General features: G+C 36.0%; 1 protein-coding gene across 1 annotated transcript in view; it reads right to left on the minus strand.

Annotated features, from left to right (window-relative positions):
* The window catches only part of CFAP54 (cilia and flagella associated protein 54), a 245943-nt gene that overhangs the window by 31912 nt on the left and 190788 nt on the right, over positions 1–23243 (minus strand). The window contains exons 60-66 of the mRNA XM_054574504.1: positions 22053–22151; positions 21383–21524; positions 18056–18229; positions 16330–16553; positions 11232–11402; positions 2984–3090; positions 512–653 (exon numbers count right to left, since the gene is read on the minus strand). Of these exons, the coding sequence (XP_054430479.1) occupies positions 512–653; positions 2984–3090; positions 11232–11402; positions 16330–16553; positions 18056–18229; positions 21383–21524; positions 22053–22151 (1059 nt within the window). The remainder of the gene's footprint in view (positions 1–511; positions 654–2983; positions 3091–11231; positions 11403–16329; positions 16554–18055; positions 18230–21382; positions 21525–22052; positions 22152–23243) is intronic.

A 23243-nucleotide genomic window follows, 5' to 3' on the forward strand; every position in this document is an offset into this window, starting at 1 on the left:
GAAGGGGCGTGGGGGAGCATCTCAGGGTCACAGGCAGGCTAGGTGGCTGTGTGACTCGGCGGGTAAGCCTGGCTGGTTCAGGGGTAAAATATTAATAAGCTCATTTGGCCACAGACCTAAAGCCATGTTTGCTACATTATTTGGGTAATAAAAATGCTCAAATAATAAACTTAGAATGAGAAATTAAAAGTAGTGGTACAAAGTTACAGTGCATTTTTACTTCAGATTCACAGCTGTGTCTGAATGATTTCTCTAGGTTGGCTTTGTTTTCATTCACCATAAAATCCTTATGATTGGTATGCTTAGACAGCTTTGAAGGAAACCCTACTTATGTGTCAAAAAGGGTCACATCTGGCACTCCACATAGAGAAAACAGGGTGCAGAAGAACAACAAAGTTCAACTAGAGTTATATAGCTGTGCACTGATGAAGTAAAAAATAATTCAAAGGATTATGTATAATGACATCCATCCTCCAGCAGTAATGTAACTTTCCAGTGTTTCATAACTTACTTCCATTTCTTCACCAATTGGTTTCTCTTCCATTTCTTGTATTTCAGATGCGTTTTCACCTGGAGTAACTTCAGGAGTTGCTGGCAATGATATTTCAGCTATTTGCGTGAGATTACACAGTTTCTCATGAATTGAAATAACTCTAAAAATAACAAATATATATGTATTTTATTCGAAAAGTTAAGAAAGGCATTCATTTAATCCAAGAGTCAATAATATGTGCATAGTAAGTCCTCAGCTATTTAACACTTAGTTTCTGACGTCCTAAACACAATGCATTCCATTAGTCCTTCCGGCAACAAGCCTGAGAAAAGGGGCACAATTCTAACTTGCATAATGTGTGTGATCTAGTTACACACTCAGGCAGATATATAATTACACACTGGCAATGGCACAAAGAAAAAAATGTACATATCCAAAATATTGCTTAAGATGAAAATAAAGAAAATAAATATCTACATGGGCAAGGAGATGCCAAGCAATGACAAAGGATTTACTCCTGTGTAAACCCTGATGTCATGCTATGATTGTCTCTGGCTGCCCTGAAAGTAAGAATTATGACAACTTAGCAATGGCTCTGAAAAACTACAATCAATGAGCCCACAATGCTGAGGTGTCTTGTGTGGAGAGTGGAGGGTAGAGGGAAAAAATCAAGACATAAGGAAGAGCAAAGGCTGGGGAGGAGGGCAGAGGGCCCAATGCCAGCTGTGCCACCAACGGAAGCTTCTGGAGCCATGGGCCCGCGACCCGTGGATGCGCTGAAGGCAGAGTGGAGTCAGAAGATGGAAAAACCTTGGAATAGCTGGAGGAGGCAAACAGCCATGCGCATGGCCCGCAGAGGCTATGACATAGATACAACATACATGCGCATGCCTACATGTGTGTGCAATGCAAGTGTCTGTGCCCAGTGAAGGAAGGAATATTTCATGATGAAGAACTAAATGACCCCAAAAAGCAAATTGTTGTCAGAAAAATTTTTATTCAGGAATTTCAATTTTTCAGTTTTCCACAGTATCCTCTTATTTTGCCTTCCAAAGGATGATCAACAAGGATAATTCTCCACAAACTGATCTTAATTTGACCCACACAAGAGCACAGGTAATGCTGCCCTGCGGGGAGAAACAGTCCATTTTCATGGCGCCATCAAAGGACAGGTCAGATGAAAGGCTGTCAGACCTTCTCCTCTGTGACAGCCTCAGTGACCGGGCATGTCCCTAACTCGAGTAACCCTGCCATTGACCATGAACACACCATAAGGAGGAACATTTTGGAATAAAAAATCCTGACAGTCTGATTACCTTCTAACCTGCAGAAATTATAATCATTTTCATCACGTGGTTCTGAAAAAAAATCTTGCCATGTTTCTGAATGTAAAAGGCAAGTGTCTAATTTCCTGCTTTTGTTGCTTAGCTCTGTTGGTATGTGACCTGTGTCTAGATTTTCTGCCATTTCACGAAAAAAAAATGCCCAATAATTGAAAATAGCTCTTGAAACATCTCTTGTTTTATTCTCTTTTGTTCTGAGGCCAAAAAGAGTCCTTTGAAATGAAAATCATGGAGCATGAATAACATTCCCCAGAGAAGCACCAAGTCTCTGTTCCCCAAGCACCTACTAGATGCCCAGCTGGACAATGAGCTGACTCTAACAGACATGGGAGTTAGTAATGACACTTGACCTTTCAAAGTAAGTGTATACATTGTTCGGCTTGATCCTAACAGTAACCCTAGTGTAGGTAGAATAGGTATGATTTCCATCTCACAAGCAACAAAATGGAGGCTGGGGTCATATGGGTAACAAACACTGGAATCAAAACTAATGTAACTAAGCAATGAAAAACAAACAAGGAGCTTGGTAACATGAAATAGGAAAAAAAGAGGAACTATGCATGAGCACAAATGAGGGGTATGGCCTGTTTGATGGAGAGAGGGGAAAGCAACCGGGCTGAAGCACAGACTTTGGGGAACAATCGAAAACAGGTTAGGTAAAGAGGAAAGGGGGAAGACAAGCAACATGGTGGAGTCGGCTAAATTCTGCAACCCAACTCATAGCCACATTACGTTACTTTTTCAATGAATCCCAAATGTTAGGCAAGCTATAGTACAGGTATCATCCTGTACTCTCTGTAAACTTCATCAAGTGTCAGGAACTCTTCCTCCAACAACCTTAGGTACTAATATTATTATTATTCCCATTTTATGGAAGAGGAGACTGAGGCACAGATACGTTAAGCAACCTGCTGAAGGTAGGAAAGGTAGTGAAGGCACACAGCTGGCATTTGAAGCAAAGAAGGCTGGATTGAGCCCGTGTGCTCCTAACCACTACAATACCATACTCTTCCAAAGGAAAATTTTTTTCTAAAAATGTCTCCTAACAATTTTCCTAGGGTTTACCTTGTATGTTACTGAAATGGCTTGCACTTATGACAATACTGACAGTGGAAGCTAGAGTAGAGGATGACACAGGTTTACTTGCCTGTTCAGGGGAACCCAGAAGGATCCAACGCATGTGCTGCTAAGATTGGTGTAGTTCACTTCTGAAACCTTTAGGGGCTTCAAGCAGTATGCATACAGCAACAAAACCTGTAAGAAAATTAAAAGGCATATAAAATGTGACATCAAAATTATACTTTGCTTCACAAGAAATGTGCATCACTTCTCAAAATAATATCGTTAAACTTTAAAAAGTTTTTTTTGAAAGAGAAAAATGAGGGCTTTTTGTTCAATTCACTTTAAGAAGAAATGATATGAACAGGAATTGTGCAAAGCTTATGAGATGAAAAAAATGCTATTTGGTACCAATCTTATATTATCTTTGAAGAGTGACATTTCTTAATACAGGGAAGTTTAAATCTCAGCCTTTGAAAGCCCTCTACAAGTTCTAAATAAACACCTGGTGAATATCTGACTTTGTTTCTTGTCCCTTCTCAAATCGCCCTCATCGCATCGTAGCCGTAGCTGCTTTTCTGTATTCATTTATGCTGCTGCCTTCCTCTGCCTTCCATGTATTCGATACACAGTCCCCATCTCCAAGATGAAACTTCTCCTAATGACCCAGGCTCCAACAGTTTCCTTGTTTGAATTCTGACAGTCCTTAGAATCAGTCCTATATGGCACAGCATCTATTTACAGTCATGGATTCCTGGAACTTGAGGCTCATAGGCCCTTAGAGATGATTGCTCTATGTCTCTCATTGTAGGTATAAGAAAGCTGAGGCCCGGAGCTGCCAGACAAAATTGACTAGTTAAGTGCATCCTTTTATCTTTGCTTCCTCACAAATCAAGTAAATATAAGAGTAAAGAGATTTTTTTTTTTTTTAAAAAGGCACAAATCCACAAAGGTAGAAGAAGAGGTGAGGCAGACAACACATTTACACTTTGAATGGCGGAAAACACTTGGAAGAGTGTAGCCAAGAGAGTGGAGAGGAAGGGCTGTGTCCTGACTGAATGCGGAGGGGCTGCCAACAACAAGCATCAGGGACTGGAGGCATCAGGGGTCTTAGATAACCTCCTTCCCATCCCTTCCCTTCCCTGAGCCCATGCCCCTGGGAGACTCCTCCCTTCCTTTGTCTCCTTTCTGCTGGCTGAACTTCTTCCATTTTGCTCTCTGCTGAGATTAAATCAGAAGAGATCTATGCTCAGGAACATAGGTACAAGGTAAGGTGAGGAACTGGAAACACTGGAATTAAGTGAAAGTCTCTATTCTGAGCAAGAGACATTTCCTTACCCAGCTCCAGCGTCCCCCGCACCCCGACCCCTAGAATGTAGGAAACCAGACAGGAGTCTAAAAGAGTCCTTTCTCCGGGGAACTGACCAAAGAGAAAAGACCTACAGATACGGACATTTCAGCATCCTCCAATGAAACTGCTGGCTCCTACAATTACCTTCAATGTGCTTCTTGCTGTCTCCAACATGAACGGATAGCCAGCAGTCACTAAATATGAAATGAAAGGTAGCAACCAAAACTAACATAAGAAAGGAACTTGGAAAATCAGTAACAAGTCAGAGAGCAGAACAGAACTTTAATGAAACCATAATTAATATCCTCAGAGAGAAGAAAGACGATATTCCATCTGTGAAATGAGAACACAGTGCTACTAATGCGGAACAGTCAAAAGATGAGAAAGAGCTTAAAAATTTAAAAAAATAATCATAACAACTAAATAATCAATAAAAGATGTGAAGAATATAAAATAAACATAAACTTAAAAACATAAACAGGGGAGAATAAGAAAAGTAAAAACTCAATATAATACGTTCAATATTTGAGTATTAGAATTTCCGGAAGGTACAGAGATAATCAGATGGAGAAAATTATCAAAGGAAAAAATCTCCATTAACTGAAGAATATACTTTCAATATTGAAAGGGGCATCCAAGACCCATGGCATGAAAGACTCACACCAAGGTCCATCATGGAATTTCAGAACACGGGACAGAGGAAAATCCCCAGGGCTTCCAGAGGGAAAAAATCAAAGGACTAGGAATCAGAATGCGGTCTGATTTCTCAATAGCAATGCACATTGCCAGACACAATGGAGAGATGCCTCCCACATTTTGGGGGGAAATAATTTTCAACCTATAATTTTTTAATTCCTAAAAAAACAAGGAATTACAATCTTTCCCCCCCAGAGAAATTTATTCTAATAAATTTCCCCCCAGAAATTTATTCTAATCTCTGCAAAAAAATCACAATCTTTTGTCAGACATCTCCGGTCTTGTTACCTTCTGTGTCATTCTCAGTCTGTTGCAACCCTGTTAGCATCTCAAGGGACTGTAGTCATGATGTTGGCCATTGGCAAAGCCTGAAAGAAATGTACTAACTAATAACTGATCTAGTCCTGTCCTTGCATCTGAAATACACTGTGCGTCAACCTGTGTCATCCTATCCCATTTTATGCTTAGTTGGAAGCAATTGAGTTTATTATTATATTGTATTATTATGTGTATTATAAAGAAATCAATATTAAGAGTTAGAAGACTTAGGTTCCCTTTTGTATTTTTGCCACTAATGATTTGTAGCATACATTGCTCAAGCCCATATAGGACTTGGCTTCATGATCTGTAAAATGAGAGCATTGAACATCCTCTTAGTTTTCTTCAGATCTGAAATTTGTCTTAGGTGGCATGGAGAGAAGCTCTAGAAACTACTGAAATTGTGCAAAAGATGTTTAGTTTGTAATAAAGTCCTAGTGAAGAGCTCACAATGTGGTTCTACTATATTCTACTAAAGATAGTTTTGTCAAACGGGATAATGCAATTTATGCCCCCACAGGTAAGAAGTTAAACTTTTCCAAGTTATGAACTTAATTCTTAAGTGTCATGGTATGGAATATTTAGCCCTCTGAGTTGTCTAAACATTTTATATGCAAATCCCTGGCCCCAGCATTTCTTCTTTGCTGCCACCAGCATCCTTAGTTCCTGCTGGTATTCCTGCTTCTGTGTCATAAGCTAAAGTGGATTCAGAAGATGAATTAAGTGATGTTAACATATAGTGTCATCCAATGACCCTCAAAACCCCTGGAAACACTAAAACCTTAAATCAGATATTAATTTTCATTCCTTTCCAGAGTCTAGAAGCGCCTGCAGCCAGGACCATCATCTGAAGACTTGACACAGCGCCACGCTCAGGAACGCAGACCTGGGGTCCGACTGTTCCAGGCCTGGCTTCACGCCAACCAGCCTTCCTGTGTCTGTTTCCTTTTCTATAAAATGGGGCTAATGATAGTACGACCTCATAGTGCTGTCATGAAGCTAATACAAGTAAAGTGCCTGGAACATAATAAACTCTACATAAGTGTTCACTAGTGCTATTACCCTGTGGGTTTCATGAGCTTCAGCCCATCATTCAACATGAAACTCTACACTAAAGGCCTATTAAAATGAATATATGCATGCTTGAATATATCAGTATGTATTTAAATCATCAAATAAATGTCAGTGTTATCTTCTAAAAAAGATAGTGTCTTAGGACTGAGAAGATCTAGCCAGTGTTTCCTGAGTTTTTGACTGAGATTTATGGCAGCAACTACATCTTTTATCATGACCTGATACATACACAATAATTGTCAAAGGGGGGAAAAAAGTCCTCAAACTAAGAAATGGAAAAACTGTGTGTTCTGTGTCTTCGCTTGTGGCTTAAGAAAATCACTCAAGCAACCTGTTTAAATCAGGATTTGTTCCTTGGTGCTCTGCTACTAATCTCTGAATGACACCAGTTCGTGCTTCCATGTTAATTGTCAGACACAACTGTTGACAGATGAAGTCTTGTTGTTCTAATTATCAGCCACAGATGAAGTCTTGGCATTAACTTCTCAGATCATCCTGCCCCAGATGGATATGGATGTGGTATTTCTATGATCCTGTGAAATGAACTTTATATTTGATTCTTTCTTCCTTGTTTTTCTTTTTTTTTAAAAACCAGCTGCTTAGGTAAACATTCTGTTTCCCAACTAGTGATCTTTCTCTTTCCCCACCCTATCTGAATGGATACACTCTTTAATCAGGTCGTTGGTTCTCTTGCCAACCAGTAAACAGATTCTGACCTACGCTGAAGAGTGACCTAAGAAATTTTCTTTTTTTAACACATCTATCACAAAACAACAGTTTTGGAAAACATTTTCACTTACTATATGTGATGCATCTTGATTATTTTTTCTTGCATTTGATTTCTTTAAAAAAATTACTACTCATCCCCCGCTACATTGACTCCATGAGCCCAGCGTACTCTTGGAACTGCAAGTGGAAAAGTACTGCACTAAATTCATCAAAATAGATTATAGATTTATTATTTCAAAATATATATGAAATATGTGGCAAGGATTTAAATTGGAAAGGTGGGAAGAAAAGTACTTTCAAAATGTGAGAAATAGCTTTAAATGTTTCTGGATCTTAAAGTTTCTCTTGTTGCATGAGTAGGAAAAAATACTTAATTGGCCAAGAGTCGGCCAGGCAGCCAGGCCAAGGAGGCAGAATGAGGGCCTGATGGGAGAAGGTGCTGGGGAGCAGGGGGAAAAGCCTTGGAGGCTCCACTACTGGATCCCAGTCGCAGGAGCCCAAGGACCCGCGGAAGCTACCCCAGGCACAGCTAGAGGGGAGAGCACTCAAGAGCTGGGACAGACAGGAACAGACCAAGGCAAGCAACAAAAAGCAAATAAAAATGCTAAACAGGACAAAACCAAACAGCTAACATTTTACGGGGAAAAGCCTGAGGATCTTCTTAGTGCAGATATAAAAGGAATTCTATAGTAGAAGTTTCCTCTGTAAAAGGCTGTAGTGACCAACTGTTCTATTTTTAAAAGCTTGACTCCCTCTTTAAGGCTCTCCAAGGATCTGAATCCCTGTTCAGCCTCCAAGAGCTCAGGACTAATGCTGAACTGCTCCCAAATACTTGCATCCCTGGCTTCCTGCCCCTCAATTAGCAATATTGCAAATGTGTATCCACGGATATGGACATAGATATAGATAATGATATGTCGTTAGATAAAGATAATAAATATTAAAATAAGGAGTTATATATGAGATACAAATTTGTAAACAGCATTTAGAAGCAAACTAAGATTTTTTTTAATCCAGTTTGCTATAAACTTTAATTTTGCTGGTTAGGCAGTTTACTCTCTTTTCTGTACAACGCTGCTGAAGAACCTATTAATATAATGAGACATTGTTGCCATTATTTAATAGGTACTTTTAAATAACTTTTACCAAGTGTATTACATAAGTATTTGAAGTTATTAAACTTTAAAACAGCATAATAATTTAAAAATAATTTGTGATAATAAATGACTACTTTTTACTGAGGTTAGGTGTTTCCTTACACAATTATCTCTAATTTCAGATGAAGGAAACCATGCTACAGAAAAAGTTAACTAATATACTGAAGTTCACAGAATTATTAAGTGGCAGAGCTAGGATTCAAAGCCTACACTCAGCAGTTTGGCTCCACACTCTGCATTCTAAACTATTACACTAATATAAGCAAAATAAACAAAAAGAAAACCATTCCCAGTAAAATTGTGGAAAGACAAAGAGAAACTCTCAACAGCAACTGGTGAAGGAAGTCAGAATATTTTTAAACAACAGTTTGACCTGCAACAGCAACAATGTCTAAGTGAGTAGATGACATTTTCAATGTACTAAAACAAAATAATGTCCAATCTTGAACTCTCCTATTCTATAAAGCTTACTTCATAAATCAATGTGAAACAATAACATTTATCAGGCAAAAGAGTGTTTGCCTCCTGAAGCACATCACCAAAGGAAATTCTACAGTATGTAGTATATATCGTGACTAGACAGAATGCCTAACATGCAAGAAAAAGTAAAAAAAAAAAAAAAAAAAAACACAAAGCAAATAATATGCAGCCAAGTCTATAGGAAAGAAACTCATCTAAAGCAACTTTAAAATAATATTAATCTGGGTTAAAAAATAAAATGTACAGTGATACCATATACGTCATTAGAGAAGTAAAGATATTTATTAACTTTAGACTATGATAAGCATGTAGTTGTCCTGAGGAGAGCCACTAAAAGCACAGAAAAAGAGTAAATAGTTTCAAAACTCATAAAGAAACAAATTAATGATAAAAGTAATCAATCCAAAGGAAAGGAAACAAGAAAAGAAAAATAGAAAAGCTGAGAGAAGTAAAACCACAAAATAACATTGTAGATTTAAAACCAAATATATTAGTTTTTACAGTAAATGTAAATGCATTAAATTCTTCAGTCAAAATACAATATTGTCAGACTATCTTTAAACATATCCAATGCATACCTTTTATTAAAAAACAACTAAAACACAAGTACAAAAAAGGGTTGAAAGTTAAAGGCTGGAAAAAAGATACACTGAAAATAACTCCATGAAAAAGCCATTTTCCTCTAGTAATATCAAACAAAATAGACTTTGTGAGGCAAAAAGCATTATGACAAAAAGGCCACAAACCACTTCGCAATGGCGAAATTCTCCGTTCACTAAGCAGATTGCAGCTATCAGTCAGATTGCACCTAAGAACACAGCCTCAAGTTATGTAAAGCAAAACTTGACAGAACTACAAGCAAAATGTACACAATGACAATCACTGTCATTGTCATTTTAAGAATTTAAAGGCAAAAAGAAAAATCAGCAAGAATATAGAATACCTGGACAAGACTAATTAAATGAACCTATAAAACAAATATGGCCAACTGCCTCAACCACTGGGGAGTGAATATTCTTTTTAAGAGAAATGGATATTTACATTCCTGGAGGAAAAAGCAAGTTTCAACAAATATTAGTCATACAGAGCACTTTTTATTACCACAGAGCAACATAATCTAGGAATAAATACTAACAACAACTAGAAAAACTCCATATAGTTTGGAATTTAAGAAACATGTTGAAATGGTTCATGAGTCAAAAAAGAAATCATAATAGAAATTTAAAAACTATTTTTAACTCAATGATGTTGACAATACTGTAAAAAAAAAAAAACATGTGGGTTTTAAACAAAGCCAATGCAATGTTTAGAGAGAAATTTATGGCCTTATAATGTTTACATTAGGAAACAAAGAACTGAATATTGAGTTAACCAGCTATCAAAAGAAGTCAGTTAGGAAAAAAAGTTAAAGAAGAATATATTGAATAATGAAATAAAACTAACTAATAAGAAACCTCTGGTGACAACAACTAAGAAAAAAATACACAAATATCCAATATAAGGAATGAAAAGAGGAACTTCATTACAAATATTTCAGATTAAAAATGAGAAAAATTTTAAATAAAATGGGAAAATTCCTTGAAAAAGCAACTTAAACAAAACTTACTCAAGAAGAAATAGAAAACCCAAAGGTTCTATAAACAGGGGTGATAGCCAAAATATTTAAATCTTGGTTTGATATAGTTATGAACCTTTAGAACACATATTGGCCCAATCAGAACTGCTACCAACTCTGAATCAGTACATTAGTAAAGGCTAGTGCTTTAACAACTACGTCTCACTATTGAAAATTATATCACTAGTCTTATTTTCTCTCACAGTCAAAAAACTAGGAACAGATGGCTTTACTGATAAGTTCTTACCAAATATTTGAGGGAAAAGGTTACTACAAACTTTACCAGAGAAGGGAAAAAACATGATTATATTTATCAGCTCATTTTATGAGCCTAGCAAAAGCTTGAGACCAAAAAAAAAAAAAAATCTGACAAGGATTGTATAAAAAAAAATTTATAGCCCAATATTACTCTTGAAAACAGTGGTGAGAATCTAATACAAAACAGAGCAAACTGAATACAGTAAAATTACTACATCATGACCAATCTGAGTTTGTCACAGGAAAATAAGGTGGATTTAACATTTAAAATAAGAATTAATGTATTAAAAGAGGAAAGTCATAAAATCATCTTAATAGATAAAGTAAAATATTAATAAGTGGCAGTAGATTAAAAACTTCCTTAAATGTGATTTAAAAAATAACTACCAAAAAATAAAGAAACCTCAAACATCACATATAATGGTGACACTATGAAAAGGTTTCCTTTAAGATTAGGAAAAAGGAAAATGATCTCAGCTTGAAGACTTTCCTAGGATTTCCTGGTAATTTTCAGATTCATCCTACTAGACAATATAGATCTTATATCACGGTATTTTTTTGTCTATATAAGAGAATGTGCTCTTCTCTCAAAGTTATAATGGCCTAGTTAAATGTTATATCTGAGTGTAAAATTTAGCTTTGTAATTATATTTCATACCATAGGTTCCAGTTCCTTTGGAGGTCTTTCCAGGGGAGGAATGTACCATAGAAAGCAAAGCTCTTTGTTTAGAGGTTGTGTTGCCTTATCTGATGACATCACCTCTAGAGAAGATGTGCTGGCAAGGAACTTTAAAGATAAAATGGAGTGCAGGGAGCTGTCATGAGGTGTCTAGGGAACAAAGCAAAACATGTTTAATTACTGGTAATGAATTCATTCAATATTTAAAACATTCATTCGCTATACATTCAATATGGGCTACGATGGATAACTCTGGAAATTGTTTCAGCTTGTTTTACGAATATAGATCTTAAACCTGTCCCTGATTACCACAGAGAAGATTCTCCTACAGAAAAATATGCTTCAAAACCCAGAGGACTCAACAAATGTCTTCCGCTTTGGTGAGTCTTCCCAATTAAAGGTCTAGGGGGGACAGGACTGTGCTATCTATCATTTCAGTCTCATGGATTCTAAGCACATCTACTTTTTTCTGGTTTATTTACCAGTGAATCTACTGAGGGTGTGATTATAATTTATCATCTTTTTGCAAAGCCATAGGCAAAATAAGATATAGTTTTTGCTCTAAAAGATTCAAATCCATTGTTTTCATTCCCCTTTTAAATGAATGTGGCTGATTTGTAAGTTCAGTCTTGGTAAATTTGGGCCCAGCTTCTTTGATGGAACTTCACCCCAAAATCAAATGTTTTTAAGAATCATAAATACGCAAAATGCAACTGGTAATTTCACAAATTATTAACTTAGTTTTTTAAGTTGATTGATATCAACAAAGTAAGTGTAGACAGAGAGGTAATAGTGATAACAATATATCAAGTCTAAAAAGCACCTTCTTCAATGGAGTGTGAACTATTTTCAAAATTAACTTTTTGTTATTCCCAAGATTGTAGTATAGTGGCTGGGAAGCAGTTCTTTTACTAAACTCTTGACATCTAAGGTATCTCAAGGCTTGGTGGCCAAGCAGAGCACGTCAGTGTTCAGTAGGAAATGCTTGGTGTTTCTATAACGTTTTGTACTTCCTGTTATTTCTGAGCCTATTCAAGATATAATATAAAGCTCTCAATGCAAGTCTTCAAAATAAAATAAAAAGAGAAATAAAGACATTGACCTTTCAAGTAGTCTACTGATAAAAGAAAAAAGATATCTTGACTGAAAGGTTATATTAGAGGTGAAAACTTTTGAAGAATACCTAGAGACTATCATAAAAGGATATGTGTGATAAGCCAGAATCCTCACTTATTAGCATTATGATACTAAAAACACAACCAAAAGGCACAGTAAGAAAAATTATCAGGGTTAAATAATCATTTTAAAGTGTTTAATTAATTCTATGCCAGGCAGTTCACCAAAAAATCAGGTAAACAATTGATTCGCAAAAGTAATTTCTCATATTTTTTTCATATCCGAGTGCCTTTCATGGGTGTGACAATTATTTTAGCAAAGAATTTATATTTTGTAACTAGCTAAGTGGAGAAAAATAACAAACAAATATCTTTCTCTGCAATATAGGCAATGTTTGTTAACATGACGGCCTAGTAACGATGACAAAAGTCAATATCAAAATATGCATTTAATTTTCCATTATATTTTTTAAAAAACAATATCTAGTTGCTAATGGGATTAATTACATATGCTAATTGATGGAATATACTATACACTGAGCACTTTGATATGTTTGATTCATTCTTTGAAAGGAATGAAACAACAGACCTGCCAGGAAAACTTATTTATCACAGTTCTGTTAACAACAAATCACTTTGCTCTAGTCAAATATTTGACCTCCCAGATACAGTCTAAACATGGATAACTCAGTGGTGTTCACAATTTTAATCATATGCTTTTCGGGATGGGGGGGAATTTTTAACATAATTTGTTCGGGCACCTTTGTCCCTCACAAAGCGTCAACAACGTGCTGACTCACAACACTGATGAGCATGACACATAGCAATGATCATTCTGGAAAGGTGTCTACTTCACTGTGGGGGCAAAGCAGGTTTAAATATTAAATTATGGAAGGAGTTTGATTGAAATAGCCTCCCGAGTGATTAAAGGCTTAAAAACATTATTATAAAAATCAGTCAAGCTTGGAGTTTATTTAAAAAAAAAACACACCAAAAGTCTTTATGCTTGTTAGCTGTCTACCCCAGTGAAACGAACACATGATTAGGTGGCTTGCACCTGTCAGGCAAGCAACAGCTATCTCCAGAGCTGATTATCCTGGGAGAGTGTTAAACTAATTACATCAAAAAAACAGCAAGCAGGGTAGAACAACTCTTTGATAATATTGCTCTCACTAGAGATGTCACATATATTTACAATATAGTCAAGGCTGTACATCTGGAGCATTATCCTTAGGGACTGGGTGATGATAGGCTGCCCTCAATGCTAAAATACTCAAGCCGAGCTCAGCCTTAAGCACAGCACTTAAGAAATCACACGTACTAATTTCCGAACTCTTATAAAATTGTCACACAAATACACCCATTTAAACTATAGGTCTCGACCTTCCCATTCTCTGCCCCCTACTCCAAAACTCCTGAGGCCTCCGGGACCCAAAGCAGTCATCCTCCAAGGCAGCCTCAGTTCCCAGGAGGCGGGAATCAGAGTCTGGTGGAGATGGGAAGGATTGCGTCCCACCACCTCCTGTTTCCTTTCCTGGAAAGGGCCAGAGAGTAACATTACATTCTGGGCCTTTCTCCCTCTTCTCCCTGTGAGAGTTACTTCATCGGTGAATCTGGGGAAAAGAATTTTGGGTATGTATAGTTCTGCTTTTACGTGTTAGGAGTGAGCTATTTGTAGGGCATGAACATTCTGTGCTCCTTTAGGTAGCACAGTTTAAAGGGGACTCTGCCCCTGCAGATTTTAAGGAGGCCTGTAATGACCAAAAAACAAAGCAAAAAAGATGTGGCTGGATTGGCCAATCTGTCTACTCTGCTATTCACTACTAGGAAGATCATTTACCATTAAAAATAAAACACATCCTAAAATACAAACTCTATGATTCATAAAGGTGAGCATTTTTTAATCCCAGTCTGTCTTAGCCTCTTATTTCTCAAATAATTTAGAATATGGGCAAGAAATGACTATGCTGCTAATAGCCCAGTATCTAACAGGGGCATCCAACCTTTTGGCATCTCTGGGCCACACTGGAAGAACAGTTGTCTTGGGTCACACATTAAATACACAGACGCTAATGAAAACTGATGAGCAAAAAAAAAGGTTTTAAGTAAATTTATAATTTTGTGTTGGACCACATTCATAACTATCCTGGGTTGCATGCAGCCCATGGACTGTGGGTTGGTGACCCCTGATAGGAAGTAACTTGAAAAATCCTCTCACGTGGATTCCAAAACACTGCCTTGGGAGCAATTGCATAACCACATTGACCAGCACTTCTTTAACTGAATCCTTCAATATTCCTTGGTGGGTCTGTCCCCGACTTTTAAAAATCAAAATTTATTAACAGTCATCCCACTCTCTTGTTCAAAACAGTGATTTAAAAAAAAAACACTTATTATCTACCCAAAACATATAGTTACTACTTTCTAGTAGGACAAGATGAGCAAAGGCTCCCCAATTTGAACAAGCCACTTTTTCACGTCACTTCCCTGAGGTAGCTGACAGGAGAAACATGGAGAGGCCTCACACAGGCAAGTCTATAACTGTAAAAATCAAAGTGCTTGCTCTATGGTAAAGTCCAATGTCAGGATAATTCAAAATAAATGAGTAAGTTTTTCTAGTTTTCAAAGAATTCTATGCAAATGATTTATTCATTTTACAAATTGCTATTGGAAATGTATAATACACAATGTCCACTTGAGTTTTCTGCTAGAATCTTCGACTCTGTCTACAGAGCAGAATACGCCAGCCCCCTCCACAAAGCTTCTTGTCCTCCTGACTCTGCTGTGTCTGCTAATGGTGTTACCATGCTCTCTCTGATGGTCACAGACAGAGGTTCCAAATGGTGGGACAGTCTTTGATCATTTCCTCTTCCTCACTTTCTCTCTCCAAAGGGACACTAATTTGTTGGGGGTTTTTTCAAATTTACTTGAGCAACATCTTTTACATCCATCCTCTCCTTCCTATTCCTAAGATCATAAGTTTCAATACTTCATTACCTCTGTCTTGGATAACTCTTTCTCTTCTATCCTTTGTCAATCAGCCCTAGCTGCTATTGACAAAACAACAGATTTAAACTTGTACATTTTATCTGCTACTAATCCTGCCATTTTCTCTTTAAAAGCATCGCTGAGGTTCTGTAATTTTCTTCTGTTCTGACTCTACCAATACTCCTCTACGACCACACCAAAATATGTACAAGGACTAGGCCTTATCAATTCCCTCTTTCTCTACCAACTAAGAGTATTCAACATATGTTTGTTGAATATACCAAATTGCAGATACACATTTCTATTTTTAAGAAAACTCTTTACTTTTCAGTATCTTCCAATTCATCCATTTTGCTAGCTTTTTTTAAACATTACTATTATTGAAGACCACAGTAGCTTAAAAAAAAAAACCCTTCATTTTTACTCTTTTATTTCTTTTCAACAGGTAACCTAAAAGAAATTTCTATGTTACATATTTTGGGAAAGTCCATCCAATTTAATAACACTTTGAAAAAAATAACCCTCAAACTTAATTTACTTAAATTTTTTACCTTATTTATTTGCATTCATGATAATAAAAGACACACACAATGAATGATTTTTATTATGTATTTAAAACAAAGAAATTGGACATAGAGTTAGAAACTCTCAGTCTAGTTTTTTATAGTTATTATATTGAAATTTATGTAACTTCTTAGCAAAATGACTGCCTGAAAGATGTTATGTGCAGATACATAGAAACTTCTGAGACATTCTGAAGACTTATGAAACAAAACACTTGAAATATGAACTTTCCTAAAAATCAGGACATTTGGTTGGCTTCTCTCTATGGTACAGCAGAAATGAGCCTCCCCAGGAACACTGAGAGAAACTAGAAATCTTTGTGCCAGCATCGAGGTTAATGTGCTGCCTTCAGAAATATAAGAATGACTTTAAGAAGTTTTATAACAATCTACAATGTTTTAAAACATTACCTTGGTTAATGAGTCATGTACGACATTTTCTGAAAAAGGTTGATTTTCCAATCCTTGAAATAGTTCTCTTGGAAATTCATCAATACAAGAGGAAGAATACAATTGCAAAAATTTTTTAAGGAAGTTATGCATTTCTTTTTGGCGCAAAATCAACCCGGAGTTGAAAAGGGATGTGAGAAGTGTATCATCTGGCAAAGAAATTCCAGAACCGGGTTTTGGAGACGCTTAAGGAAGAAAAACACTTCATTTTAGAGTTATTTTAGTTAGATAAGAGCATGCTCTCAGTATTATTGGTTTTTATTCAGTAACCACTATCCTGTATATCCCCACTCAGCTGCCAACAACCTTCCTCCATTGCTAGGGCTTATACACTAAGGGGACTGCATCTTGCCACAGAAAGGAAAGAAAAATCTCAGAATCACGTGAGGATGTTAATTCAGCTCCAAGTCTTCATGTAAAATATTCTATCCAGCTGTCTTGTTTGAGGCTCTCCCGGCCCCCAGAAGATCTTAAAGCAATAATTTAGGTGCAGGTGACTTATTTGAAAAGTGATCCAAAGAGCAGTAGGTGAGAGAACAGGCAAGGTGTGGTAGAGGACGGAAAAGGGCCAACGAGAGCAAGTTAACGAATGGACTACAACCATGAACCACCGAGGGCTCAGTCCTGGGGGGACCTTCTGAGGAAAGAACATGCAGAGTTATTCCACCAAGGGCCTGGGGAGCTGGAATGCTAATCCTCCAGTCCCCTGCTTCATTAGTTGAAGGGCACTCCTGAATGTGTGGAATCCTGGCACTTCCAGGCTGCCCTTTCTTTGGGCAACCTTTAGTGACTTAAGAGAAAGCCCAGAGCAGAAAAGCAGTAAAATGTGGGCACATGACATGGGAAATGCCAGCAGGTGAACTCAGAGGTGAGCTGAGCTGATACGCGGCAGGGTCTGCTGCTCTGCCTCATGTCCGCTTCCTTCACCACTGAGTTTCCATTGCCCGTGTACCCATCCTGATGCACTTTCTACCCCAGACACCTTTCTCAGTGCCTGCCCATCTCAGTAGTTAGCAAACTCCTGATAACGGTGCTTGGCCTCTCTGTGACTCAGCCTATTAGTCCTGCGGGCTTCTCTGTCCCTGAGCCCTGGCCCAGGTCAAACTGCCTTTTCTAACTGCTGCACTGATGAGCAATACTGGATCACCAATGTCATGGGCACAGACTAAGCACAATAATATACATCATCATGAAACCACGAAGGGACTGCTGTGCAGCAGATTATACCAATTTTTCTGGATATTCTTTAGATGCACCCATGACAAAACAAAAACTGTAACAAAACAAACTCCACAGAGTTAAATGTCTCAAGTCATGCATTTTTCTCTTTAACATACTAGGTACCAAAAGACTCTCTCCTTAAAGCCAAAATTTCATCTTGTTCATTTTATAAACTTGTCACATTATGATCACTCTGGTTCTCAACTCTTTCAGGCCACGGGTCAATTTGGCAGTCAATAATGTTTTTAAGTACGTGAAATAAAACCTGTAGTCTATCAAAGGAAATCCATTACATTGAAATACTATTGTAGGGAAAGGTCTGTGTGTCTCAGGTTAAGAACCCCTGAAATTTTTATCTCCTAATGAGAATTCACTCAGAAAAATATCGGGAGTATTTTATAATTCTAAATAAGAAACAGAACCTAAACAGAAAATAATGTTCTTTCTTAATACAGGAAATACCTACCTAGAAGCTTGCTCATGTTATTAATCCTTTGCAGGTGAAGGTAGTAGCGCAGTAGAAGAATCCATGTGATATCCACGTTAGTTGGAGTCTTCTTTCTAGCATCTGTGTCATCATATATGTCATCACTTTCATAAAAAAATGTATAGCTAGTCTGGAAGGCAACTTGGTAATTATCTGAAAGTTTTAAAAAATTATGCTTTTCTTGAGAAATAACAATATGAAAAAAAAAAGCCCAACTCATAAAGGAAAGACTGACACATGGGACTTAGATATGATTATTTTTTTTGTACTACAACAGATAAAAAACACAAAGTTAAAAAACAAACCATAAACTTAGAAAAGATACTTAGAACATGTATGAATTGTTTTTCTCTATAATATATAACGTTTTGCACCGATCAATAAGAAAAAGTCAAACAGTCCAATAGAAAAGTAAAAGAATTTCAACAGGAAATTCATAGACAAGAGAGTCCAAATGGCCAAATTGTTAGCATCACTGAAAGTCAGAGAAATGCAAATTAAAAATCAAATACCATTTCAATTCCCTCAGGAATTGACAGACACTAAAATCTGAAACTGGAATTCTTACACACTACTGGAGAAGACTTGGCATCTTGCAGTAATACTGAGTTTTCTTAACTATAAACATGGTATGCTTTCTTATCTCATTCAATAAAATATCTTTTGTTTCATACTTTTGTTAGCTTAAGCCCTAGTTATATTATAAATTTCTGTGGTATTATAAATGATAGCTTTTAAAAATGCCTTATCTATTAAAAGTATATAGAAATAAAATATCACATTAAGTAATCTTGCTAAATGTTTTTATTGTCTATAGTGTTTTTGGGAATTATCCATAATATGGTGGTAACAACAGCTGTTTTCTTCTTTCCCATTACTTGTACCCCTTATTTCTTATTTCTTTTGCTTAATTTTATGCAGGGTAGAACTTTCAGAACAATTTTCAGTAGAAGTGGTGATAGCAATCTTACTCCTGCCTTTAAAGAAAATAGTGTTTGAATACTGAGTATAATAAGTCCAGAAGTTTATTTTCCTGTTTTAACTTTTTCAAATTAAGAAAACCTTTAACTCCTAGTATTAAAATCATGAATGGTTACTACATTTCATTAAATTTTTCTGTGCTTTCTGAGTTGATTATTCTCTTTTCATCTGGTAATACAGAGATTTAGTTTAATAGATTCTCTAATGCTGAGTTACAGTTGCACTTCTGGAAATAATCCAATTTGACATAATGAGTCTTTTAATATCCTGTTTATTTTGATCAAAGTTATAATTTACATGATCAAAAAATAAAATTCCTATCTCCAGAGGCAGTCACTTTTAATCATGTCTACTTTGTTTCTTTCAGAGGTTAGTTCCGGATCTTAAAATAATTCCCTTATAGCACTTCCCGGGATCATCAGTTTTAGAACCTATTATCTATTGAATTTCTTTTGTGATAGTGAGGTATTAGCTCATACAACCACTCCTTTTCACTTTCAACTTTTTATATTTATAACAACATTTTTAATTCCCCTAACATTTGCCAGTAAGTCTATCAATAATGTCCTAAAAGCTTTCTTTCTAGTTCTACCAAATACAGACAATATCTCTTGCTATCTTACTTTGTAATCGAACGGAACGTATCTGCACCCCTTCAGTTCCTTCCACTTGCCAGGTTTCCTATTTGCAGAGTCAGTAACATTTCCTTTCTGTTCTGCATCCACAGTAGACCCTATTTATTCTTTATTGAAAACCAATAAATAATGCTGAAGTTATTATTAATGCAGAAATACTGTTCACTGCAGTGTGACTATATTTCCCTTGCTAAAGGTAAATATCACAACCTCATGATCCACAAAGGTTAGAGTTCTCTGTACAAGGATCAGCTTGATTGCTTTCACTTATTGCAATTTCTCAAAATCAGGTAATATTCTAAGTTACTTCATATTTGTCCATGAATTCCTGAAGAGTATCTTTTCTTAGAATTTCAGAATGCCTTTCCAACTATGACATAAATCGAAAAGTTATCAAAGAAAAGATTAAAAATTTATATTGTAGAGAAGTAAAAACTTTCTTCATGGGACTGAACCACCATAAAGAGGTTACATAACAACTGATAAATTAGAAAAATAGATTTGCAAAAATATCATAGTTAAAGGGTTAATTTCCACAATAAAAGGCTTACAAACATACTTAAAGGCAAAAAAAGAAAAAAACAGAAGAAAGTTCACACAAAAGATGTTCAACCTTAGTTCTAGTGAGATGTGCAAATTAAAATGAAGTCTTTCCCCTGCCATACTGACAAAGATTTTTTAAATGTATCTATGTCGGCAAGGCTGTAGGAAAAATAGAGCTTTTATTACCTGTTGGCAGGAATACAAGCTGGCATAACCTTTATAGAATTTGGCAAAATTTATCAATATTACAAGTGAATCTACCCTTTGGTCCAGAAATTTCCCTTACAGGAACTGACTCAATAAATGTACTTGCTTATGTACAAAATTTATGTATATTTATATACATTTAAATTTCATATATATATAAATTTTATATATATATATATGGTTATCTATAGCAGAGTTGTATTAAAAGAATAAAAACAACCTAAATATCTACCAAAGGAAAACTAATTATGTCATATCTTTATAAAGAAATATTACACAACAATACAAAGAACTTTATGTATTGATTTGAAATAATTGCCAATAGATATATTTACATTAAGTTAAAGAAAAAAGAGCAAGAAGCTTAGTTGTGTGTACAATTATATTATTATTTGTATTTTAAGGGAAAATACATCAATGGATTATTTTATATACCAAATTAGTTCAATCAACATTCATCCTAACCTCCAAGTGTGCTTTCCTATATTGAAGAAGTTATAGAGATAAAAATTGTGTTTCCCTGATTCCTGAAGCTGGGGCCCTGGATGGGACTTTGGTATCACAAATTCAATGCCTTGGTGTAGCACCTGAAGTTGGAACCATGCTAAGTGGTGCAGGAGACAGGCTTCAAGGTATCGCTTTCGCTGGTTTAAACTTCGGCAGAGGCTCTGTGATTCTGCTGGTTGCCTCTAGAGCAGAGGCTTCATATCCCATAGCTTCCTTTATGTTACAGTCGGAATGTGTGTGACTCTCCCATTCAAATCTTGAAACCCTTTGTTTTGGCAGAAGGCCCTAAGACCCCTACCCTCTCCCAGAGGCTCCCCAAACCATTATCCTCCCGAAGCCCAAACCCAGCAAATCACTACAATTAAACCTGTGACACTTGATTATATGTGACATATATCAGGTTTTTATAAAATGACTAGACATTCCAACATACCAAGCAAATAATCTGTGTATGAAGACAAAAGGTCCACAGTGGCAAATTCTGGAATGTTAGGTAATGCTGCTTGACTAACTTCATCAGTTCTAGTATTTTTCTTTCCAATAAGTTGGTTAATTGCCAGCACGGCTTGACTCACCTTAAATTAATGCATAATTAGAATTCACAAATGTGAGTTTTCTGATTCATAGATTACCCATGAAGTAAACAATGTGAAAATATTCATAAAATAACATTCAATATACATTGGAAGAACAAATAAAGACAACCTAAAAAATAATGTTATCCCTAACATGGATAATACAGCATAGTCAAAGAAATGATAACTGTTGGCAATTTAATTAATGTACAAGTCAGTTTAAATAGGCTACCTCACCTAGTTATGACAGACATTTGCCAAAATGTCAAAAACATGCATATGTGTATCTGCCATTATTTTCATTAAAGAAAAGTTGAAACAAACAAAACCAGGTCTGGCTAATAGATATTAAAAACACTACACATATAAAAAGCATTTTTAACCTTCCCCCAAAAACATCATTGGCACAAATCCCAAATGATATGAAATTTTCCCTTCTCTTGTACAAATGCATAATACTGCCTTAATAGCTGATAGGTGGAGAATACAGATATTACAATAAAAAAAAAGATTAAAGATGGCACCAACCTGTGCAGCAGCTCTTACCGCAGTCCAGGCCAGCGAAGTGCACATTTCATAGCTACTTACTGTTAGTTCTTTAACAGAACTATATCTTCTGGTAGAAGCCTAAAACAGGTGGCAAATGTTTTATGATAAAAATATATAAAGATATCACAAAGCTTCATGATAAATTGTTTCATCTTCTGAAGATGACAATTTAGTAGAATGCTATGTACCCATTAAGAATATGAAATGTACATGAAAAGATGTTAAAAGTATACACAATAGGATGCAAAATATGATCTCAATTTTAAAAAGATATGCACACACATATATTCCCTACATGTACAAGCAAAATTAAGTGTTATTTCAGGTTTTAAGGGCAATTGAATTATTTTTTACCATTTTTTCTGTAATTTTCTATAATGAACTTGCATTATCTGAATAATAACAAAATGAACACAAATGGCATTTTAAATAAAATACTCACTTTACTTAAAGAGATATTTACTATCTTAATAGGTCTATAAATTAAACATATAGTTTGTAATGATGTCAGAAATAAGAATATTACTTTAAGATTTTTGATAGGTACTTATTACCATCTTTCTAAATAGGAAACTATTAAAGGGATGATGTTATCATAAAGTTCCACAGAATGGCAAAAAGTAACATTGAATGAAAGTAGGTTTAATGTGTGTGTATGTGTGTGTTCAGTTTTTAAACATAAAAAAATCAATGCTATAGAAATAAAGAGAAAGAAAAGAACTACACCAGCAACATAAAATCTGTTTTACATTTTTAAACATAAGTATTAATAGTCAATTTTTAAAATTTAACTAATCTCGACAACACCATCTAGTCGAACTGCTTGGTTCTAATTTTGCAATGTTTATATTTTGAGAATTCTTTAATCTTCAACAAAACTGCAGAATAAAACAAACAATATAAAAAAAAACCCTTTCTTTTATGGCTGGCCACAGGACTCCCAAAGAAAAGGAAAGGCAAAGAATAACGCTGATGCCAGAGCAGGAAATGCAATGCACAAGCGTGGCCCGGCCCAGATCAAACATTAAGCTTGGAGGTAGACGGTGCCTGCAGGAATCTGCCTATGGACTATCTACAGCCCTGTCCCAAGATGTGAAGACATAGTCATTAGCTGCAATGAAACTACTCAGCCTTTGGGTTGCCCTGTCAGTTTACTGGCCATATAAGCTT

Source organism: Pteronotus mesoamericanus, unplaced genomic scaffold (genome assembly GCF_021234165.1).
Source record: "Pteronotus mesoamericanus isolate MK-2021 breed Mesoamerican mustached bat unplaced genomic scaffold, CSHL_Meso_final contig_263, whole genome shotgun sequence".
NCBI lineage: Eukaryota > Metazoa > Chordata > Mammalia > Chiroptera > Mormoopidae > Pteronotus > Pteronotus mesoamericanus.